Source organism: Phycodurus eques, chromosome 13, assembly GCF_024500275.1.
Source record: "Phycodurus eques isolate BA_2022a chromosome 13, UOR_Pequ_1.1, whole genome shotgun sequence".
Classification (NCBI taxonomy): domain Eukaryota; kingdom Metazoa; phylum Chordata; class Actinopteri; order Syngnathiformes; family Syngnathidae; genus Phycodurus; species Phycodurus eques.
This window is the reverse complement of record NC_084537.1, coordinates 23,672,934-23,693,249: the sequence shown is the minus strand read 5'-3', so window position 1 is coordinate 23,693,249 and position 20,316 is coordinate 23,672,934. Positions and strand designations below refer to the sequence as shown.

The 20,316-nt window shown below is 43.4% G+C and overlaps 1 protein-coding gene across 4 annotated transcripts in view; it reads right to left on the bottom strand.

Annotated features, from left to right (window-relative positions):
• LOC133411945 (zinc finger protein 521) overlaps nucleotides 1–16,714 on the bottom strand; it is a 122,839-nt gene extending 106,125 nt beyond the window's left edge. Inside the window, exons 1-2 of one of the 4 annotated variants that reach the window (XM_061694815.1) lie at nucleotides 16,552–16,714; nucleotides 5,487–5,546 (exon numbers count right to left, since the gene is read on the bottom strand). Coding sequence is in view for 2 of the 4 variants with exons in the window: in XM_061694813.1 (XP_061550797.1) it covers nucleotides 5,487–5,549; nucleotides 15,840–15,879 (103 nt within the window). In the remaining 2 variants the exon portion in view is untranslated. Of the gene's footprint in view, nucleotides 1–5,486; nucleotides 5,550–7,118; nucleotides 7,137–15,839; nucleotides 16,233–16,551 lie in introns of those variants that run through there. The other 3 variants (XM_061694813.1, XM_061694814.1, XM_061694816.1) reach the window with 3 other exon arrangements.
• Nucleotides 16,715–20,316: the final 3,602 nt, after the last annotated feature.

Sequence of the window (20,316 nt, the reverse complement as noted above, 5' to 3'; positions counted from 1 at the left end):
TTCTATGGCAATGATGGAGACGGTAGTCTCACTGCAAGACAAGTGACCCATCAATATTCATTTTGAAGCTGTAACTTCAAGGTCCACATTTGAACTTATTGTTGCTTTAAATTATAAACACACTGAGTGACAACAACAACAAAAACTACCACACTCAACTCTGAACAGTAACGTTAGCACCAATGCTAGTGCCAGTCCGACGTGCAGCGTCACACGGAATTATGTATTCAAACAGTGCACGATATTACAGTGGATTACATTTGTTCAGGACATTTGGGAAGGACAAAAACACCTTCAACCGAGCTGGTGCAGCAAATAGCCATACTGAAATGCGATGTACAGTACATAGCAGCTAACAGCTAAGACGCTAAGACAGAGAAAGCTCATTCAAAATTCACTGAATTCTGATGCCAAAACAAAAGAAAAAGAAACTGCGGCGGTTTCAACCCAGCTTGGCCGTGGATAAAGCAGAAATCCGTCAAGGCTTTCAAGCTTCTTTGTGCACATGTTGGAAACATAATTACTTGCTCAAGCGCCTCTCCTTATTTCCCCATCACTTGCCAGACACCATGATCCTGTGATGCCCCCCACCCACAAAACCACCCCCAAGTTCAAATTAAGAATTTATTTTAACCAGCGAGTAGCTTCTGTCGACACATGTCGGCGGGCCTGATCAAAGGTGATGGCACCCCTTTATCAGAGTGAGTGAGGCGGGGTATGCGGAAAAGGGGTGTTGGGGGGACACACATTAAGATTGAATAACCTTCACACGCTTGGCAGCACGTCATTACTTAAATATCGAAATACTTTGGTACACCCCCACACCGTATATACATGCATCCACATATACGGTAGATCAGACTTTATAACGTCACGCATTATTAACCAACATTAATAGAGTAATTCAGTGAGAAGTTAATGCATCCGTCCAGCTCACAATGTGTCTAAGCATCACATTTTGCCAATTGCAGCAGCAGCAGCAACAACAACAACAACAACAACAACAACAAAAAGCACTCCCACCCGCTTTTTCATGGCAAATCCTTAAAATGATCACGAGACTTATTTGACGATGTGCACCACTCACGTTCGATGACATGGCGCCACCCATCTGTCTAGGACGCCTACTTCCGATCGGGGATCTTTTGGGCACATTCTCGAGTACGTGCCCTAGAAATTGCCCAAAATGGCGGCTTCAAAACAAAATGGCTGACTTCCTGTTCCTTTTCAGACATGGAGCCTTGAGACTTTTTCATGCATCCCCTGTCATGACCTAATTTAGTCTCAATGTTATGAGATAAAGAGATGATATTAATAATACGAGAATAGTGTTGCTCTAACACTGTTACAAGAATAAATCTGTAATAATGAGAGAAAACAAAGTGGAAATTTTACTAGCTGTATCAATTTGAAATGTAACAAAAAAGGTCATCATTTTTTTTTGGCACACAAATGGAAGAAGTTGCCAACAGAAATGACGTCAGCCCCAAGTGTGAATGTTTTGAAGTCCGTGTTTTTTTTCTTATGCTTTTTAGAGCATTTCCACTTTTAAATGATCTTTCTTATACTGCATGCTTTTTTATATTGTAATTTTTTTGTGCCTGTTTTTAAATGATTTAAATCATGTAAAGCACATTGAGTGTAAAGCACATTACCTTGTGTATGAAATGTGATTTAGACTAAAATCGATATATCACTTGAAAAAGGGCTATTATGTTACAGGAATTTAAAATGAAAAAAATTAAATGAATTATTACAAGAAAAAGGTTGACTATTGTAATATTATGAGAGTAAAATGACAAAATAATGAGGTTAACATTGTAATATAATGAGGGGAAAACAATTTGTGAGAATAAACGCTGGTGAAAAAAAACAAGCAATTTTGTCAAATTTCCAGAGGGCGCCACTGAGTGTGGATTGAGACCAGAACAAAACATTTTCACCAGAAGAGTAAAGAAATCTGTGACTTTCCGGGCATGTCGAGGCACCCCAAACCGCGATGAATTTGTCGGTAGAATAATTACCAAAGCCAGTGATTCCAAGATTTTAAATGAATAATGGAGAAAAGGATTTTGTGAATTGGGGACGAGCGAAAGGAGTCCTCGGCTGCCACCGCCATAACATCGATCCGACGCCGCCGGGCTGCTTTTAAGACACGGTGACACCGTGCTTCCAGAAATGGGAGAACTAGTAGGGACGCATGTTACAGGATAAGAGGGAAGAGAAAGTGGCGGGCACGTGGTTATAATTACACCCGGGCAGCGGCGCCTTAACCCTTGCACGCTGACAAAAAGCCTCATTCAATCTCATTGTTCTCTCTGTACCGCGCATTATACCGTCTTTCTGTCTTTTGTTAGGATTGGGCTTAGCTTCCTGTCAAACATGAATGAGAAACAGGAAGCAGGAGCCTGTCGACCACTCATGGAAACGCCCGACTTCTTAGAGGTGGGTCTGATTAAGCCTCAAGCTCCACAGGGGGTCTTAATGGATATTGTGGCCGAGTCCAAAGTGGCAAGTCGGGCTGGCGCAAAGGAAGAACAAATTAAATGAAACCATCATCATCATAATAAGACGAGGAAAAATGACATAATGTTATGAAAAAAAAAGTAGGTAGATTAGGAGAATGGAGTTGCAATATTTCAAGAAAAACAAACATTTTGTCAGGAAATTTACATTAAAAACAGGTAAACACATTTTTGAACTATTACTATTCAAAAAAGAGAGAGAGAGAAAAAGAAATTAAAAACTGCAATATTGCAAATTTCCACTCACTTTAATGTGAGATAAAATGTGAAATTTGATTGCAATACAGTTTCAAGAATATTACAAGGAAAAAAATCGATTCATGAGAAAAAAGTAATAAAATTATAATAATAAAGTAGAGAAAAAGTGGTAGTAAAGGAGGAAAAATATATTTTCAGAACAGAGAATAAAAACTAATTATACATTGTATTTATTTTAAACTTTATGCTCTTAATATTGTGAGACAAAAACATGCAAATTTGTATTAGAATAAAGTATGATTATTACAAGAAAAATACCATATAAATGAAGAATGAAGTGGTAGTATTATTAGTAGAAATATTAGAATAATTAGACTAAAAAATATTTTTTTTTTAGTCATAATATTACGAGAATAAAGTGGTCAGAATTTTGGTTAAAAAATATGTGACTAAAGAAAAAGTTTTAATTAAGTTCCACATTCCAATATTGCGGTTTTTATTTTCGTATGTCGAGAAATTGCTTTTTACATGGTAACTTTTACATTTTTAACAATTGTTTTTTACAGGAATAACATTGTAATATAAGGAGATTAAATTTGTAATATTGTGAGAGAGTAAAAATAGAACATTACAGTAAAAGCAATACTGTCCAATACTCGTCTGTTGTCAAAATGACGCTATAAGTGAAGGTTTGGATGACGTCGCACATCATTGACATTTCTCTCGACCGAAGAAATAATTCAAATGAGGAAAAGTGAGAAATGAATTTGATTTCTCCGCAGGCAGACATCGATCCCGCGGCAGCCCGTCTCGCACTCGCAGAGACGCGTGTGTCTGAGGGGGTCCTCGTAATCAGCCACGGTGACGGGAGCTCTCCGCAAGTCGGGGTTACGTCGGGCCGACAGGCGCGCAGCCACCCGCAAAGCCCGTCAATACAAATTAGCACAGCGGTGCGCATATGTTGACATTCGGGCTCTTCAACTATATGCCATACAGGTCCGATCTGAAACCACTGGAAAAGTGACCATCCTCAGCGAGACTTCAACCCTCCACTTTGACAAATTTCGGACATTTTGAAATATTCCCGATAAGAATGAATTCGAAAAATCAATAGAACCTTGGTCATTTTCAACCATATATTTTCTAGCATCAGCGCGACTGATCTCACTTGTATTAAGGACGATGGCATCTCTGCAATTGCCAAACGCTGATTTCGGTAGTCTGGAAGATTGTTTGATCAGCCAGGACACTTCTCAAATTGCTTTAGCGCTAGCATCAATGCTACCGTTACTGATTCAGTTGAACTGTCTTATCCAAGTGTGATGAATTTAAGTACAGTAGACTTGATCAAGCTTTCATTGCCAACCTCAGTTCACCTTTTTTAGCGGTCTATAATATTGGCGGAACAGCCAGGACAACGCTCATATTACTGACGTGCTAGCTAGCATCACTGCTAACTTTGCTGTTCAGAGTTGAAACTACACAATTTTTTTAAAAATGAAAAAAAACAAAAATGCCTTCATTTCAAGCAGTTGAAGTGTTGGTGAAAATGGAATTAGCTTCCCCAAGAAATAGAGCAGAACACGCTAGTTATGCTTTCACCCAAAATGGATACAATTTTCTCGTTTTACCTCAAAATAACGGCATCAGAATCCAGTTGATGGCAGCTCGCTGCTTCTTCAATTACCAATCATAAATTACTCACATTCGCAATCTACAATTGTGGATACCGCTCATGCTGGGTTAGCACTAGCAGAAATGCTAACGTTATAAACACTGCGATGACCAGCTGTTTCTCTTGCTGCACAAACTTACTGTGAACTTTAGCGTGTTAGTATTCAGCACCATCCTTAGCACGGCTTTTTTTTTATTTTTTTATTTAAGCTTCTGACTGATGTCTTTGTCACATCTATTTCCTTCAAATCAAACAGACTTCGGCTGCTACGTAAAACGTCTTGTAAACGTCAGAAAATACTTGAACACAATCTGTGTCAATGGCTGACAGAGGCACGCCGCAGAGGAAGAAATTGCTTTTTAAAAAAGCCAATGTTTTATTATTTCCACTCTTAAATGCTGAGCTGCTCCATGGCAACAGCGAGACACTCAAAAGCGCCGGACGAGCACGGCGACCTGGAAGGTCCCCAGCCTGTGGGGCCTGACCATCCATTTTGCCTTTTAAAATAACCACGCCTGAGACTTAACCTTTAGCAGAGACAAATGAAATGAAAATATACAGCGAGGTGCATCAGGAGCCGCCTTCTTCATTCATTGGGGAACTTGGCGATGCCGTCGCGGGGGCGCGGGAGGGCCTACCGGTAGCCTGACCTGAACTACCGTTCGGTTCCCGGACGGTCAGTCTGAACGGCGTGCACATTTATCCACGTACGACACGGAGATGGGAAACGGGAAAAGTAAAACGCGCACGAGGACCACTTGAAACACACCTGCATGCGTGCGTGCAGTCTCCCTATTATGAGCAACAACTTGATATTTTCTGTGAATAAAGTGCCTCAAATTAGGAGGGAAAATACATCTAGAATACTAAAGTCGTCATATTACAAGATAAAACAAACTCTTACAAAAGTGAGGTTGTAATAATATGAGAATAACACACTCAGCGGCAATGCAGGTTACTCAATAAAAACCTCAACAACAGGAAACGCATATCCCCAACACGCGCGCACACACACACACACACACACACATACAGACACATGATCCACTTTCCAGACGAAAATGATGAAATATGAAATGGAGCATTACCGCTCGGAATGGCAGCGTGCCCGGGACTGTGGTGCTGCTGCTCCTCTGTCACATTGTCTTCTACTGCCAGAAATGGAGAAAGACAGAGGACGGGGGGGGGGGGGGGGGGGGGGGGGGGGGGGGGGGGGGGGAAGTGAGGGAAAGATACGGTTAATAGTGGAAAAACAAGTTTGAACATTAAGATTTCCCTCTTTTTTAATTATTTATCACTGAAAAAGAAGGAAAAGAAAAAAAAACCACTGCCGGGAGTTTTGAACTGCTTTGCACAGCTCGACCTGAGGTTTGGGAATCCACGCGAGCCTTTCATATGGAGTTTTACTGGCAACAAGGCAAACAGTCGCCCACCTGCGGAAATAACATCCATGAATGATGGACGCGTCCTATGAAACGACGCCCAGACATGGACGAGCGCAACCTTTGCTGCGAAGCTGGATCAGACGGGCGATTTTTTTAGGGATGCTGTCTTGAAATTGGACATGCCAAAACAAGGCCGAGTCTCTGTGAAGCGCTTTTCCCTCTTTTAGGCTGCAGAAGAGTGACGACAGTTATCAGCAGCGCTCATTAGGCGCATACGAATGTTACATTATCGCGAGCATTTCTAAAGTTGGAAACTTTCCACGGGAATTCAAAGGAATTTATCGGAATGGAACAGGAATTTTGTGGAATTTACCACATTTAAGATTGACTCTCAAAAGGAACTCATCAGATTTTCTTTGAGCATAATCCTGACTAAAACGACACCAGGTCACGCAAGCAGAGTGGATTGTTTGCTTTGTGTTGCGAGCCAAAATTTTAGTTATGAGCGAGCTTCAGTAAAAACGGGAGTTAGCAATTCCGTCTCCTTAAAAAAAATAATAATAATAAAATAATCACTCTTTATCATTTTTGTTAAGCAGTCATTATGACTTGACAGCCATACATGAGAACTACAACCCCTTACGAAAAAAATAAATGAATAAAACGCCGTCACGAGCGCCATCTTGTGCCTCTAATTTGATATACAAGAAACCACAGTGCCAGAGGAAAAACAACTAATCAGAGACGGGAGGTGTAAGTTATGAGCCCTCCATCGTTTGTTTTTATGGCACACGTATCGCTGGCAAAGAAAACTACAAAAAAGATAACATTTAGTAACACTCCATTAAAAATGTACATTTCTTTTTTTGGGGTCAGCGTGAGAGCGCAGGGGTGTGCCCGCGATTGCGTGACAAATTAGTCACACTTCATAAGTCACGCCTTCTGTATCTGATTGGTTGTTTTTCCACAGGCTATAGCCAATTACAGCCACAGTATAGGGACAAAGACACCTGTTTTGTTTTGTTTTTTCTGCCCCCCATCCCCCACCAACCCATCCACCCCCACACACGCAGATCATGTTTATCATGTCCCACTGTAAAGTCACAAGTCTTCTTGCAACTGTAGCGCAAAGCAAAACGGACCACTTTTTGACGACAGCGACGACCCCGAGAAAGAAAAGTTTGCATTTCGTTAAAAAAAAAATAATAATAATAAAAATAAAAAAATCCAGCAAAGCTTTCACACTGGAGGCTGCGTGAGGCTTCCGAGCGGCGTGTCAAATACGACGAGTGAAATGGATTTGAACAGTGGGAAGAGAACAAAAGAGTCTCCCACCTGTTCTATGTAAAATGAAGGTCTCGCTGAGGGCTTCTTATGCCTCTGCGTTCCACCCGTGAAGTTGAATTGCATTCTCCATTATGTATTTTCTAGCCTTTCACTTTCCCGGGCACGGAAGGGGGAGTCTGACAGGACCTCCCGGCAGGGGAGCGCGGCGACGACTGCCTGACGCAGGAAGTGGCGTACTTTTCAAAGCGTGCAAAATATCCTGTACTTTGCATAATTAAGACGAGATCCTATGGCGGCCGAAGCCTTTCGCCTCGGGGGAGCGCAAGTCAGACACGAGCGGGGAGTCGTACCGCCGTGAAAAATGAAGAAGAAAGTTGTCGGGCAAAAGTTTGGTTGTCATAAAGGAGAATTAGGGCTACGATGTCAAGAACAAAAGAGAAAAAGGTCATTGTGGTGCGAGAACGAAAGGGTGGAGGGGAGAAGGGCGCAATTTGACTAGAATCAAGTCGGATATTACACGAATAAAGCCAAAATATTACGAGAATAAAGTTGCAATATGGCAAGAAAGAAAATGGAAAAAAAAAAGTTCGGATTTATGACAATAAAGTCAAAATATTAGGTGAATAAAGTTGAAATATGGCCCCCAAAAAAGGACATTTTACAAGGATTATGATATAGAATGTCAATAAAGTTGTTTTAGTATGAGAAAAAAAATCCAAATTCTTTTGAAAATAAGGTCAAAATGTTACGGGAATAAAGTTGAAATACCCAAAAATTTTAATTTTACAAGGATTAAGTTATAGGATATCATGTCAATAAAGTTGTTATCTTATGAGAAAAAAACATTACAAATCTTACGAAAATAAAGTCAAAATATGAGAGTAATGTCCCCATATGATAACAGACAAATAATTACAAAACTGAAACCAAAACATGGTAGGAATAAAGGGTCAATATTATGAGGGGGAAAAAGTTGTATGAGAATAAAGTTGTACTATTATGACAACGAATTTGTAACATTACAAGCAAAAGTCGAAATACTACGAAGATAGTCTCAACATAAGAAGAGCAATCCACTTTTTTTTTTTTAAATAATAAAACTCTGAGAATAAAGTCACAATATTGAGATCATTTTGAGCATTTTACGGGAATCAAACATTATTCTTCTTATTTTGATCCACATATGAAAGAGGCCTGGGTCAGATATGGAAAAAAACTGAGTTGTACTATTCACATTGACACGGGGGGGGAAATGTTTCAAAAATAAAAATAAAAACGGACACATTTCACATTGGGGGAGGGGGGGAAGATCTGAATTGATCAGTGTGAACATAGCCTCATACTCAAATATTATGACAAAATAAACACTTTTTCTCCGAATATTACAATATTTTTTCTTCTGCCATTATGACTGCTTACCTGTAACTTTACCGTTTGTTTTATTTTCGGTGTGCCCTGAATACGTCTTTTCATTGTTCAGCCAAACCAAATGTTTGTTTAACCTTTTGAATGATTGCCAGTGATCGCTCCTCTGATTGTAAATCTTCATATACCAAACAAATCACGGGCCCGGCAATTAATTAGCGGCGTCATTTAATGCAACGAGGCGCAATCGGACAGCGTGGAGGGACGTCCCTCAGCGCCGCCACATAAGTCGGAATCAGTGACTGACGCCCTGAGAGTTTAATGAGTTTCTCCAATACCGTCGAGCTCCTCGCGGCTGAGATCATTTAAATGGGGCCAGGGATGAAGGGGAGATTGGGGGGGGGGGTCCTCATAAATCCCCCGTGGTTCCATCATAGATCGGTGGCAGGGGTTTCTCTTTTTGTTTTGATTACCATCCCTGTTGGTGAGATGAGGGAGTTCAGGCAGAACATTTTCTTTTTATGATACAATAAGAAGCCGTGGCGGTCGGGGGATGATTTGTCACCCGCTGTAAGCACATTAAAAGTTTTGTCATTAAGACAACTTCGACAAGAGTGCACATTCATGTCTCGAAACAACCGGAGTAGAGTCATCACGGAAATGTTCCGGGTGCTAAATGGCTGACCTGGCTTGTGTTTCTACTGTGGGACGCCGATATATAATTTACTCGGTGCCGGGAATCACAGCGAAAGTCCTTCGATCGGGCAATTTTCTACGCGGACGGTCACGTGGAGCTTGGACCTATTCAATGTGACTTTGGGCGAAAGGTAGACTACACTTTAGACTGGTCTAAAGTCCATCACAGGGCAGCAGAAAAAAAAGATCTTTTTTTTCAATATTCCATCTTCAATGAACCTAACATGCATGTTTTGGGGAAGTAGGAGGAAGCTACAGTACCTGAAGAAACAACTGCACAAACACGCGCCAAGTCATGCACACACTTCACACAATCGAGGTGTGATTCAAACCCTGAAACAACTGTGAGGCGGATGTGCTAACCGCTTGCCTACCGTGCCGCCTGTTACGATGTCGTTGCAATATTTTTCCAAAAATACCGACGGGATCGCGATATACAGTCACCGACGTATTGGTGGAAAACCATCAGGATATTTGTGAAACTAATGTGTACTAATGAAACACATGGATTCCTCGCTTTACGATAGTCACATGACGACGCTTCCGGGTCATGAAGAGTGCACAATCAACAGGTCCGGCCGATGACTCGCAATGCTAGGGACAGACCACGACACGTTCCCACATAAGCACATATTCGGGTTAGATTGCCGCCGTAGAAACGGAACGCCGAGGATTTTAGTGTCAAACTAAAGTCCGATGAAAAGCTGGCATGGCTGATTGCGTTTGTTTTGTTTTTATCATCAACGGGAAAATACGGAGATCCAAAATATGTTGACGTTAGTGTGCCGTCGTTCCCACGCCGAAGGTTTTTGTGAATAGTTTGGCATCAAAGTTGTGCAAATCACCGATGACTTTAAAAAAGAAAACAGGTACTGAACACAGTGGAGGACCTGCGGCGCTCTGTTTTCTTGTTCAATTGTTGAGTAGAACAAGAACAATTTCAGAAAAGCTCAGCTTCGTGCGTTTCCCATTCTGCTCCCGCTGTTGCATGACAAGCAGCAATTTGCGGTCAACCGATTGACAGACTGCAGATTGTCTGGCTTCGGGGAGCCAAAATGTGGCTTTTTCGAATACATTTTTTGCGCGGCGGTGGAATTTGGTAGTCCACAAAACCTTTTGGAAAAATACTCCTTTGAAGTCATGCAAGTTGAAGTTGCCATAAAGTGGGGTTGACGCACACCCACATTTGGGTCAAATTTCAATTCTTGCATGTTTGAGAAAATGTATCCTGAGCAATTATCCAATGGTGTGGGGTTTGTTACAAACCAATATTATTATAAATGTATTGAAACACTCCCACTTGATGCTTAACTGGAATTTAAAAAAAATCAAAAAATCAAATATAATGTGCGCAAGGAAATGAGCATAGATGCTAGGCTAATTCTAAACTTTCAAACAATTGCTCCTTTAACACACACGGAGCACCAACACACGTAAACAAAGAATACGTAAATAGAGGCATATATTTGATATTATGCGTGTACTGTTGGGGACTACAGTAGTAGACGGGGACCTTCTCTGCCTCTTCTTCTTACTCTTAATGAAGCTGCACCTCTTCAAGGTAGACCTCAACGGTGCCCGGCATGTTGCGGCGCAACGTGGTACCACGCTGAAGGTGCATCACTCTGAATTTAGACTTTCAATTTCGATCGTCTCAGAATCCACAATACGGCGTGACACAAACGTGATATGAGCGGGCCTCGTCTGCACCCTGCTTTCGAGATTCCGCTCTATTAAAGTCACGCAAACTAAACTGCTGCTGCTGGCGGACTGAACGAAGGCGCACTGTCAGGCGACAGGCCGTCGCTGGACAATGAACACGTTCCGAAGCTTATCTCATTACTACACGGAGCCAACGTGTCATCCGGCCGCAGAATCGTCGCTATCAGTTAATTAATGTTTGACAAGCTACAGTGTATTACCCAGACTGTTAACAACAAAAAAGAAAAAGACAAAAAAAATAAAAGCTTTTGTTGATACAATATCAAAACCACATGGGACTGCTTCTCCTTTGATTATCAAAGTGCAGCGCAGGGGGAGAAAAATAACACACCAAAAACAACACCTAATCCCACAACAAGTGTTGCAGCATTAAAGGCCGCTAATTAACACAGCGGCCACATAATGTACACGCACGCGCATGCACACACACGCGCACGCACACACAGGAATGAACGCAGAGTAACTGTCATTTACTGTGAGTGACAATCCCCCAGATGGGACGCTTCCCCTTTTAGGGATGAATTAATTGTGTGCAAATAAACTGACAAATGTCCACAAAGCGGTGAATGATTTGAGGGGAAAAAAATTAAATAAATCATATTCAACTTTTTGTTTTTTTTGGGGGTGGTAATCCATCACACAAAATCCCGTTTTGTAACACAAACACACGGACGCCTTCAAGTGTGTGCGTGTTTTCCTGGATGTGCGTGACTCATCCGCTTGGTTACAAGGCGCCCGGACGATACGGCGGCAAGCACAATGGCGCAGTAATCCGCCCCGACTGACCGCGAAGGAGACGCTCGCCACGGGGACGACAACTCAATTTAGCTGGGGGTCGGCGGGTCAAGCCTCTTCAATTAGGCCCGGGAGGAGGCGGGTAGAGGACACACACACATGACTAACTTTCTTAATGAGCATTATTTGAACTGATGATTAGTGTCATAAATAATTTGCAATGGAGCAGCATGTTAATCACATTGCATAATGTCAGTAATCCTTCATTTATATATAGAAGGGAGGATTCATTAACGGCATGGCGCAATTATTGCAAATGTAGCAGTGTGCAAGTGAAGTCAGACTAGACAGATGCAAATAAGCCAGGCAACATCTCATTTCATTTTGCAAAAGGGAAAGCTGGGTGCGGGGGGGAGTGGGGAGGGGGAAATCAATCACTGTCTGGCTATCAGACGATCCATGACAACAAGACAGACGCACGCCACGAAATAAGAGGAGATATCGGCCAGCTCCCGCGACGCTCCAGTCCAGCACGCCTCAGTCGCGTGTCAAGCGCGTTGACAGCCGTGCTAATGGGATTTTTTTTTGAAACCAAGGGTTCCATCATAATTTCCTTAATGATAATACTAACCATATTTTTGTGTCACATTAGAAATGTGTTAATGGGTGTTATGCCACGGTCCATTAATGGCGAAGATGGCGCATTCTGACGCAACGACGACAAAATTAGAGCACAACTTTTCTTTCAAACGCAAACGCTATTGCTAATTCAACACAGTGTCGACATTGTGAAAGGGGGCGTGGCCACGCATCCGGACGGGAAACCTTAGACGGCTAAAAACTGTAATGCTCCCTCGTGGGAAAATGGTTCGCCATCGCGTCCTAAACAATACAGGGTGGGCATTGCATTGCAAAAAAAATTGCAAAAACAAACCAACTATTGTTTCAATGTGATTTTTTTTTTTTTTTGGCATTTAACATGGTTAAATTGGATTTTTCGTGTCACATTACAAATGTGTTAATTGCAACAGCCTGGAAAACAACATTGGGACGCAACAACAACAAAAGTAGAGCAGACTGATGCGAAAACAACTTTTCCTTAAACGCTTGAAAATAAAAATCTTTTTTCAGTCGTGTCAACGTTGTGAAACGGAGAGTGGTGATGCATCCGAAAGGATGCGTGGTTAGAATGGCATTGCAAAAATTGCAAACTAATTATGGTTTGAAAGTTCACTTTTTGTATTTGTATTCGCATTTTGTTATTTTGAAAAATACGTCAGGCCTGGTTAAATTGGAGATAAAACGCCATCGCTGCCCATTGAAAACCACATTTCGCTCATTTGTCTTTTCTTTCGATTCGAAGTCATTGTTTTGGTACTCACCATATTTTTGTGTCACATGAGAAATATGTTAATGAGGCTTATGCCAGGGTCCATAACACACATTGTAACGCGTCAACGCCCAAAATGGAGCCGATGGATACTTCAACACAACCGCTCCTCACTGAATAAACATTGCTGATGCAACACCATTTTCAGTCGCGTCGACATTGCGAAAGGGGGCGTGGTCATGCATCTGTCGAAGATTTATGCGCATCTGAAGATGGAAGGATAACTGAGCATTTCCACCAGGGGTGGGCAACCTCTGGTCCGTGGACCATCAAGGGCCCATGGGAACATTTGATCTGGCCCAAATGCAAACTCAACTGCTCCAAAAAAAGCCCAAGCAATGTTTAGCCAGCAAATGCTGACAATGTATAATACATTTGATGGCCCAATCATATATTTTTAAATTGGCCCTGAAACGACTAAAAAACGGAAATGCATGGTCCCTGATAGGAAAATGCTTCCGCAATCCAAAAATGAAATGATACAAAATTTCACCAAGTGATGGCACAGATGCAAAAAACTTTTTGAATTCATATTTTCATGATATTTTTTTGTTGATTATTTTGGCGTTATTAAAGAAATGACTGAGTTACAACTTTTGGATCAGACTGATGAGAAGTTGAATGAAATTGCACTCCAATCCAATTTGCCAGCTCCAAACTCATCCTATTCTGTCATCAATTTCTCCCCCGGACTTTGCTCTCTTGCATTTCTTTTTAATTAGAGCATTGAAATTGAAATGTACCTGTACGGCTCTGTACAAAAATTTAAAGTCTTAAGTCCAAGAATGAAGAGTCAAATGACTTCCCCCAAAGTTCACCCACGGAGCGGCTGATCGCAGCTCGTCCACAGCGTGAAATATTCAAGGGCGACGTGACACAGCACCGATTTCAAGACGGGCGTTGCACTCGGCAAGCAAATGGCGCAGAAAATATATTTATATACGCACACGGCCGACGCGGAAACTCGGCTCCTCGGCCAACAAACACGTCAGCGCCGAGGGCCTCGAGCGCGGTCTGCGCTGCGAATGAAAACATCCACACCGGCTGCCGTTCTTTATTCAGGAAGCTCGCTGTCGGGACAAGCGACGTGGCAGTGGTCGCCTGCGGGCGTTCGACCCGGAGATCCAGTCGGACCTCACAACAACATGGACCGACACGCGTTCGACGAACATCGAATGTTCGTCTGCCGGCGAAGCGTTTGCATAGAAGCCGATGACGTACGCCGTCGCCGTGCTCACTTTTTATTCCCCGCAGCCCGATCACTCTCGTGCACTTAATTGAAGCGGGAGCGGTTGCCCCCCTTTTTTTGGGGGCGGCTCTCGACAGGACCAAAACAGGCTTGGACTCCCTGAAGCGGCCAATACTTAGGAGGCAAATGAAATAACACAAGGGAACCGTCGCAGCCTTAAGATGTCATCCGGCCTCGTCGGCCTGACCTCTGTTCACGTTCCCCGACAGGATGGCAAAGCCTTCTTTCGGCGTATAATAGTCAAACTACGGGCAAAACATTTCTTGTGGGCAAAAACACATTTTTGAAAGACACAGGCGATGACGACGCTTCCTCTCTGAACAATAGCGAGGCAGACGGAACGGCAAGCAAAGTTATTGTGGACATCTGTATAAGTGTAGCCCCTCTTCCCTGAGGAGCGACACAGACAAAGAGCAGTAAATAACATCTGGTTTCCCCTAGTAAAAAAAAAAAAAAAAAAAAAAAAAAACACGAGGAAACCTCTACGACGTCCTGCTTTCTTTCGGCGCTCGAGCGGCAGCGTTCGGTCGGAACGAGGACGTAAAAGTCGGGCGAATGGAGATTTCTCTTCGTGACGATAACAAAAAACAACTGGGCTCATTTGCATACCGATTCGCTCCCTCACTGTTGCTCTCTCTCTCTCTCTCTCTCTCTCTCTTTCCCCCTCTTTCTCTCGTGCACACCAGTCTGCACAGATGTTGTGCACCGCACACTTGTGGCGTGTAGCAGGCTGCATTAAACACAAACGCGCCAACAAAAACAAACCGGAAAAGCCCAGAAACGGAGGGGGGGTGTCGAGTGAAAATGGTGGCCGCACGATGCGCCGCAGACCGTTCTTTTGTGCCGAGGACTTCCGAGAAGGAATGAAGGAGCGGGAAAGGTGAGGAAGGGAGGGTGGGATGGTGGGGGGGTCGATGCACCCACCGCAAGTCAAGGTGAAATTGTGGACCATTTGCTGAGCGAAATGCAAAAAGCTGCCAGATCGATGAACTGAAGCTCAACCTCCACCCACGCACACACACACACACACACTTTTACCAAAGCATGCGTCTATGTATGTGTGCAACAATACACAGCAAACGCATAATTAGCTGAACATGCACAAAAAGTACAATTCACTATCTCGAACAAACTTTTTTTGTTTTTTGTTTTGTTCTGTCTGACTAAATCAATATAATGGACACTCACACACACATGAAGTCACACTTTCATCCTTAGTCCTGCTTTACTTTGCCTCTGGTCACGTGACTGCCGTGCAAGCCATTCCTCGACTTGAAGTTGGCCGCTGAAGAGATGGCTCCAGATGTTTGCGCGTGTGCGTGTGCGAGCGGCCGCGCGCGCGCGCACACGCACACGCACCCGAACCCGCCCTCAACGCACATGTCCAAAATGATTTTTCCATGCGCAAAAAAAAGAAGGGGGGGAAAAAAAACAAACCAAAAAAAAAAAAAAAAAAAAAAAACATCCTCCACAAGCAGAATTGCGTCAATGGTGAAGCACATTTGCAGCCTTTTGCCTTGCTGATGTTGCACGCATGTTGTTGTTGTTGTTGTGTTCAAAAGAAAAGAAAGGAAGAAAGAAGAGCAAAGCAATGTTTTGGGAGCCAGCTTACCTTTGAGGGATCTTGGCTTCGCTTGCTTGCGGCGCGACATGATCCTACGCAAAACGCTGAAGTTGACAATGTGCGTAAAACGGCTCAGTGGCAAAAAACGTCTCGAAATGCGCGTGGGCTCGACCGCGGCTGCCTCGCTACCATCACCGGCGCGCGATGTATTTGGAGGACTATTAGGTCTTGTTTTTTTGGTTTTTTTGTGATGAGCAGGTAGACGAGACGCGTTTTAAAAGGTCCAATTTCTCCGGCAAAAGTGCGAGAATGCGGATCTGGCGGTGCTTCCGTCACGCGCTGCCATTCCCCGTGAAAATGTCACGCGTGTGCACGCTCAGGAATAGAAAGAGCAATATTTGCTTTTTTTCTCGCCCCCCGCCACCACCGCCAGCAACATCATCATCATCATCATCATCATCATCTGCGTGGTGGAAAAGAGTGCAAAAGAAAAAGACCCCCCCCCCCCCCCAAAAAAAAAAACGTGCAATAAAACAAACCACCCTTCCGGAAAAAAAAAAAAACGAGAAAAGAGAAAAACGGCTAAATAAGACTGTTGGGGAAATATCCAGCTAAGCACACGAAAAGTAGTCGCGCGTCAGAGGAGCAAGGCTAATGTAGAATTCGGTGCGCGGATGTGCTCCGAGTCTACGTCTAAATTGCTCTTAAAAGGAGGATGAAGAAGCAGAGAGAAGATGGAAGCTCCCTCCTCATCACAAACCTGCAAGGTCTTGGACTGCGCTGTCGCTCCGGTAGTCCACATAATAATGGAAAATGGAAGCAAGGCCCCCAAAGCCATCAGGATGGCTCCAGAGGGGGCCCCTACCCCGCAGGGACTCGCTCTGTACGTAATCACTGAGGAAATCATTGTCAGCCTGCCTGCACTCACACACAGACAGAGAGGCATGATTAAAATCCGACGGAGCGCCGCAAGATGCGGACGCCTGGATCGGGATCGCGCCTCGGATCCGGAGTCGCGCTCCTGCGAGTGGGCCTGGCCTGCTTGCTGGCTTGCTGGCCTCATCCTGACGGACTGCATGGTCCCCCTTCTGGTGAAAGCACAAACACGCAAGGTAAAAACCTTCATGCACGCGCACACTAATACAGACCCCATCTGCCCCCCCCCCCCCCCCCATCTGCCCCCACGCCCCTCGTCAACTTTGACGACTTCAATGTAGAGGCTGCAATAGTATCTTCACACACAAACAATTTGGAATTGTTTTGACCTGGACTAATTAAATACAAAAGTATAACAAAGCTGTGTCACTCGTTACATTGGTTTGATTCCTTGAACTGAAATTGTGGAAAAATATGAGTTGGCTTATTTCAAGTCAACTTTATCATGGTTAGGTTAAATGTGGTTCCTTTATTGTAATTTGAATTTATAGCTGGGCATCAAATGTGAAATGTTTCATTCATTTTTCTTCGCATTTGCGGACTCGGACGCAAGAAACCACAATGACGTTGGAAAGAAAAATGAATGGTTATGGTTCATTTGAAGATATTTACGTTTTGAAACATATCTGACCTTGACTGGACGTCGTTTTTAGCCCTTGACTTTTATTGGGCGGCGAGTTCGGGCCAGGCAGATGTTAGCCTACCGGGGACGGGAAGAGTTGCTGCTGCTTAAATGTTTACATTTCTCTCAAATAAACCACCAAGACTCCATAAAACGGTGTTAAATAACGACGGTAAAAAGCCCGTGTCTTGTGTGAAACTTGTATATGTGCACTGAAATTCACTGCTGTGCGTTTCTGAACTAAACTTAGCCAAGTTAGCAAGAGCTAACGCTATGGCTAACACTGGCACTGTTTGTTTCCAACATTTAAAAGTGGTTGGCATGAAATAAAAACATTCAGGTTACATGAATATGAATCATTTCTATTTAATGAAAGCTAAAATATTAACTGTGAGGGATTACTGCAATTGTGTTCAGTTATTCAGCGTTTACGTTTTTCACTGGAAGTACAATATTTTCACAGCCTCCTGTTGCTAGGCAGACTTTTTGTACACTACATTGACGCACGCCATAAAGGTCAACGGTCAAAATGAATGACGTGACCACATGATGAAATCGTCTCTTTTCTTTCAATTTAGAGTTCGTATCGCACAGACGACACACAAGTGTTGACGGAAAGCAAGTCAAGAGAACAGGGAGGGAGGGGGATCCTTATCCCACACGTACCCGGACACACTAAATTGATGCAAAATGTGATGTCATGATCGCACAAATGTTTATTATATAATGTGAGCACTTGCGGGTTAAATGCTTTGCACCTTTTTCGAGGGTTTTATTTCTTCTGTAGAGACAATTCATGAATATAACTAATATGATCATTACAACACAGGACGCACTGATTTTCAACTCGGTTCCCCACTTCCGACCAAAGTCAGCAAGGGCCCAATTATTGAATTATTTTTATCTCGAAAAACGATGCTGGGTGCTCACTCTGTGTTGTGCTTTCAGTAATGAGTGCTTTTTTCCTCCCCGATCTGCACAAATTCTCAGTGGAAGTATCGTTATGCGTTTGATGCGCTCTTGTGGTCATCTCAAGTAGAGCGCGCCCCCGTATATCCGCGGTTCGGCATTTGCGGCTTTTGGGATGGGAGTCTATCCTCTGTTATTCGCAGAAAAACTCGCCCAGATGACAGGGCAGCGCCCGTGTTTGCACACTCGTGAGAGTGAAGCCATAAAAACGGCGGTCCATCCGATGCTTTATTTACTTATTTATTTGGAAGGGGAAAAAAACATTGTAGATTTACGTAAACAGCATCAGATAAACAAATGTACATTGAAAATACAACAGAACATTTTGTTTTGATTATTTTTACATTTCATCTTGGTTTTGAGGGAGACGACTCGAGATTAGAGTTGGAGATATGGTTGTGTGTGTGTGTGTGTGTGTGTGTGTGTGTGTGGTGTGCTGTGTTGATCATCTTGGGGACACCACACATTACAAAAACCAAAACAAAAAAGCACATTTCCCCCCTCCACTCCCCCGTCCCCCTCCACGTGTTGGGTCGCTCACATTTTAAATATAGTTTAAGAAGTTAAAATTCCATGTTTGTGTATCCTGCTTAATGCTAGAATTTAAAAAGGGGACTTGTGACCTACATACACCTACAAAGCTTTCATTTTACACGCTCACTTTTTCATCTTTTATTTAATCTGCACCCTTTGCTTCTCAATTGAGGCCCCCCCCCCCCCCCCCCCCCTAGCCACACACAGACAGACCCGCACCCCACCCACACGTTGCCACACAAACCAAAAGATCAATAAGACAAAGCGTGACAGGGATTGACGTGAGGCGCTTTGCTCCGTTCAAAGGCCTCACAAACTACAGTAAACTTGGTAAACACGCATATATGAAAGGTCTATTTGTCGGCGCTGGGATTCTGTCAGGAGGTCTCAGCCGCCTTAACGCTTCAATCCCAGCAACGCTTCCCCTCAAAGTCCCCCCCTGCCACCGCCCCCCTCCCTCGCTGTCTTGGAGCACCGTCAGACGTCTCTCCCAAAGTTTTACCACCTATCTTCCCCCTTCCCCACATCCAATGCTCTCCAAAACACAAACAAACATCCTCCAGGGCTCTTTGCTACTTTCATTAGTGACAAAGTAACTGGGAAAAGGCTTGACTTGACTCACTCAGAGTCTCCAAGTTACACGATTCGATTTCCCTTAACCGCAAGTTGTTTTTTTCCCCCCTCCTCATGTGAGGAATATTGCCAAGACGCTCCAAAAACTGTCTGACACGACTTGGCCATCAGGGATTGCCTTATAAATATGGAAGGAGAAACAATCAAATATGCATTTTTTTATTTATTTGTTTTTTTTGGGGTGGGGGGGGGGGGGTGGGGTGGGAACAAGGCTAACCAATACAAATAGTTTTGTTTCTCCAAATTGGAAGATGTAAGACATGAGATGAAATATCTGACATTTATGCAGCATGGAAATGCGGAGGAGACTCCAAATATCTTTGCATTGTTACTTCGCGTGTCAAGTTAGCATTGACAGGGTACATCCGATCTGCGCGTTTACGCTGCACTTGCATTGGCAGATATCGAATACGTACCACTTTTTTTTTTTGGAAAGGCCTCATTTCCATCTATTCCATTTCCCGCCCTCTTTACACTCCCACAAAGCATATCCCAATTGTGCCACTTGAGAGGAAAACAAAATTGTCTCTTGAACCATACAGTGTATATAAAAAAAAAAAAAAAGGAAGATGCTGCCTATGGCTTGTTCTTCCATCCGCCCATTTTCTATACCCCTTATCTTGATTTGGGTTGCGGGTGAGCCAGAGCCTACCCCAGCTGACTTCGGGCAAGCGGCAGGGTACCATCGAGACTGCTTGCCAGCCAATCACAGGACAAATAGACAAACTAGTCACACTCACATTCACACCTAAGGACAATTTTAGAGTCTTCAGTTAAGCCGGAGAAAACCCTCGCAAGCACAGGGAGACCATGCAAACTCCACACAGACCC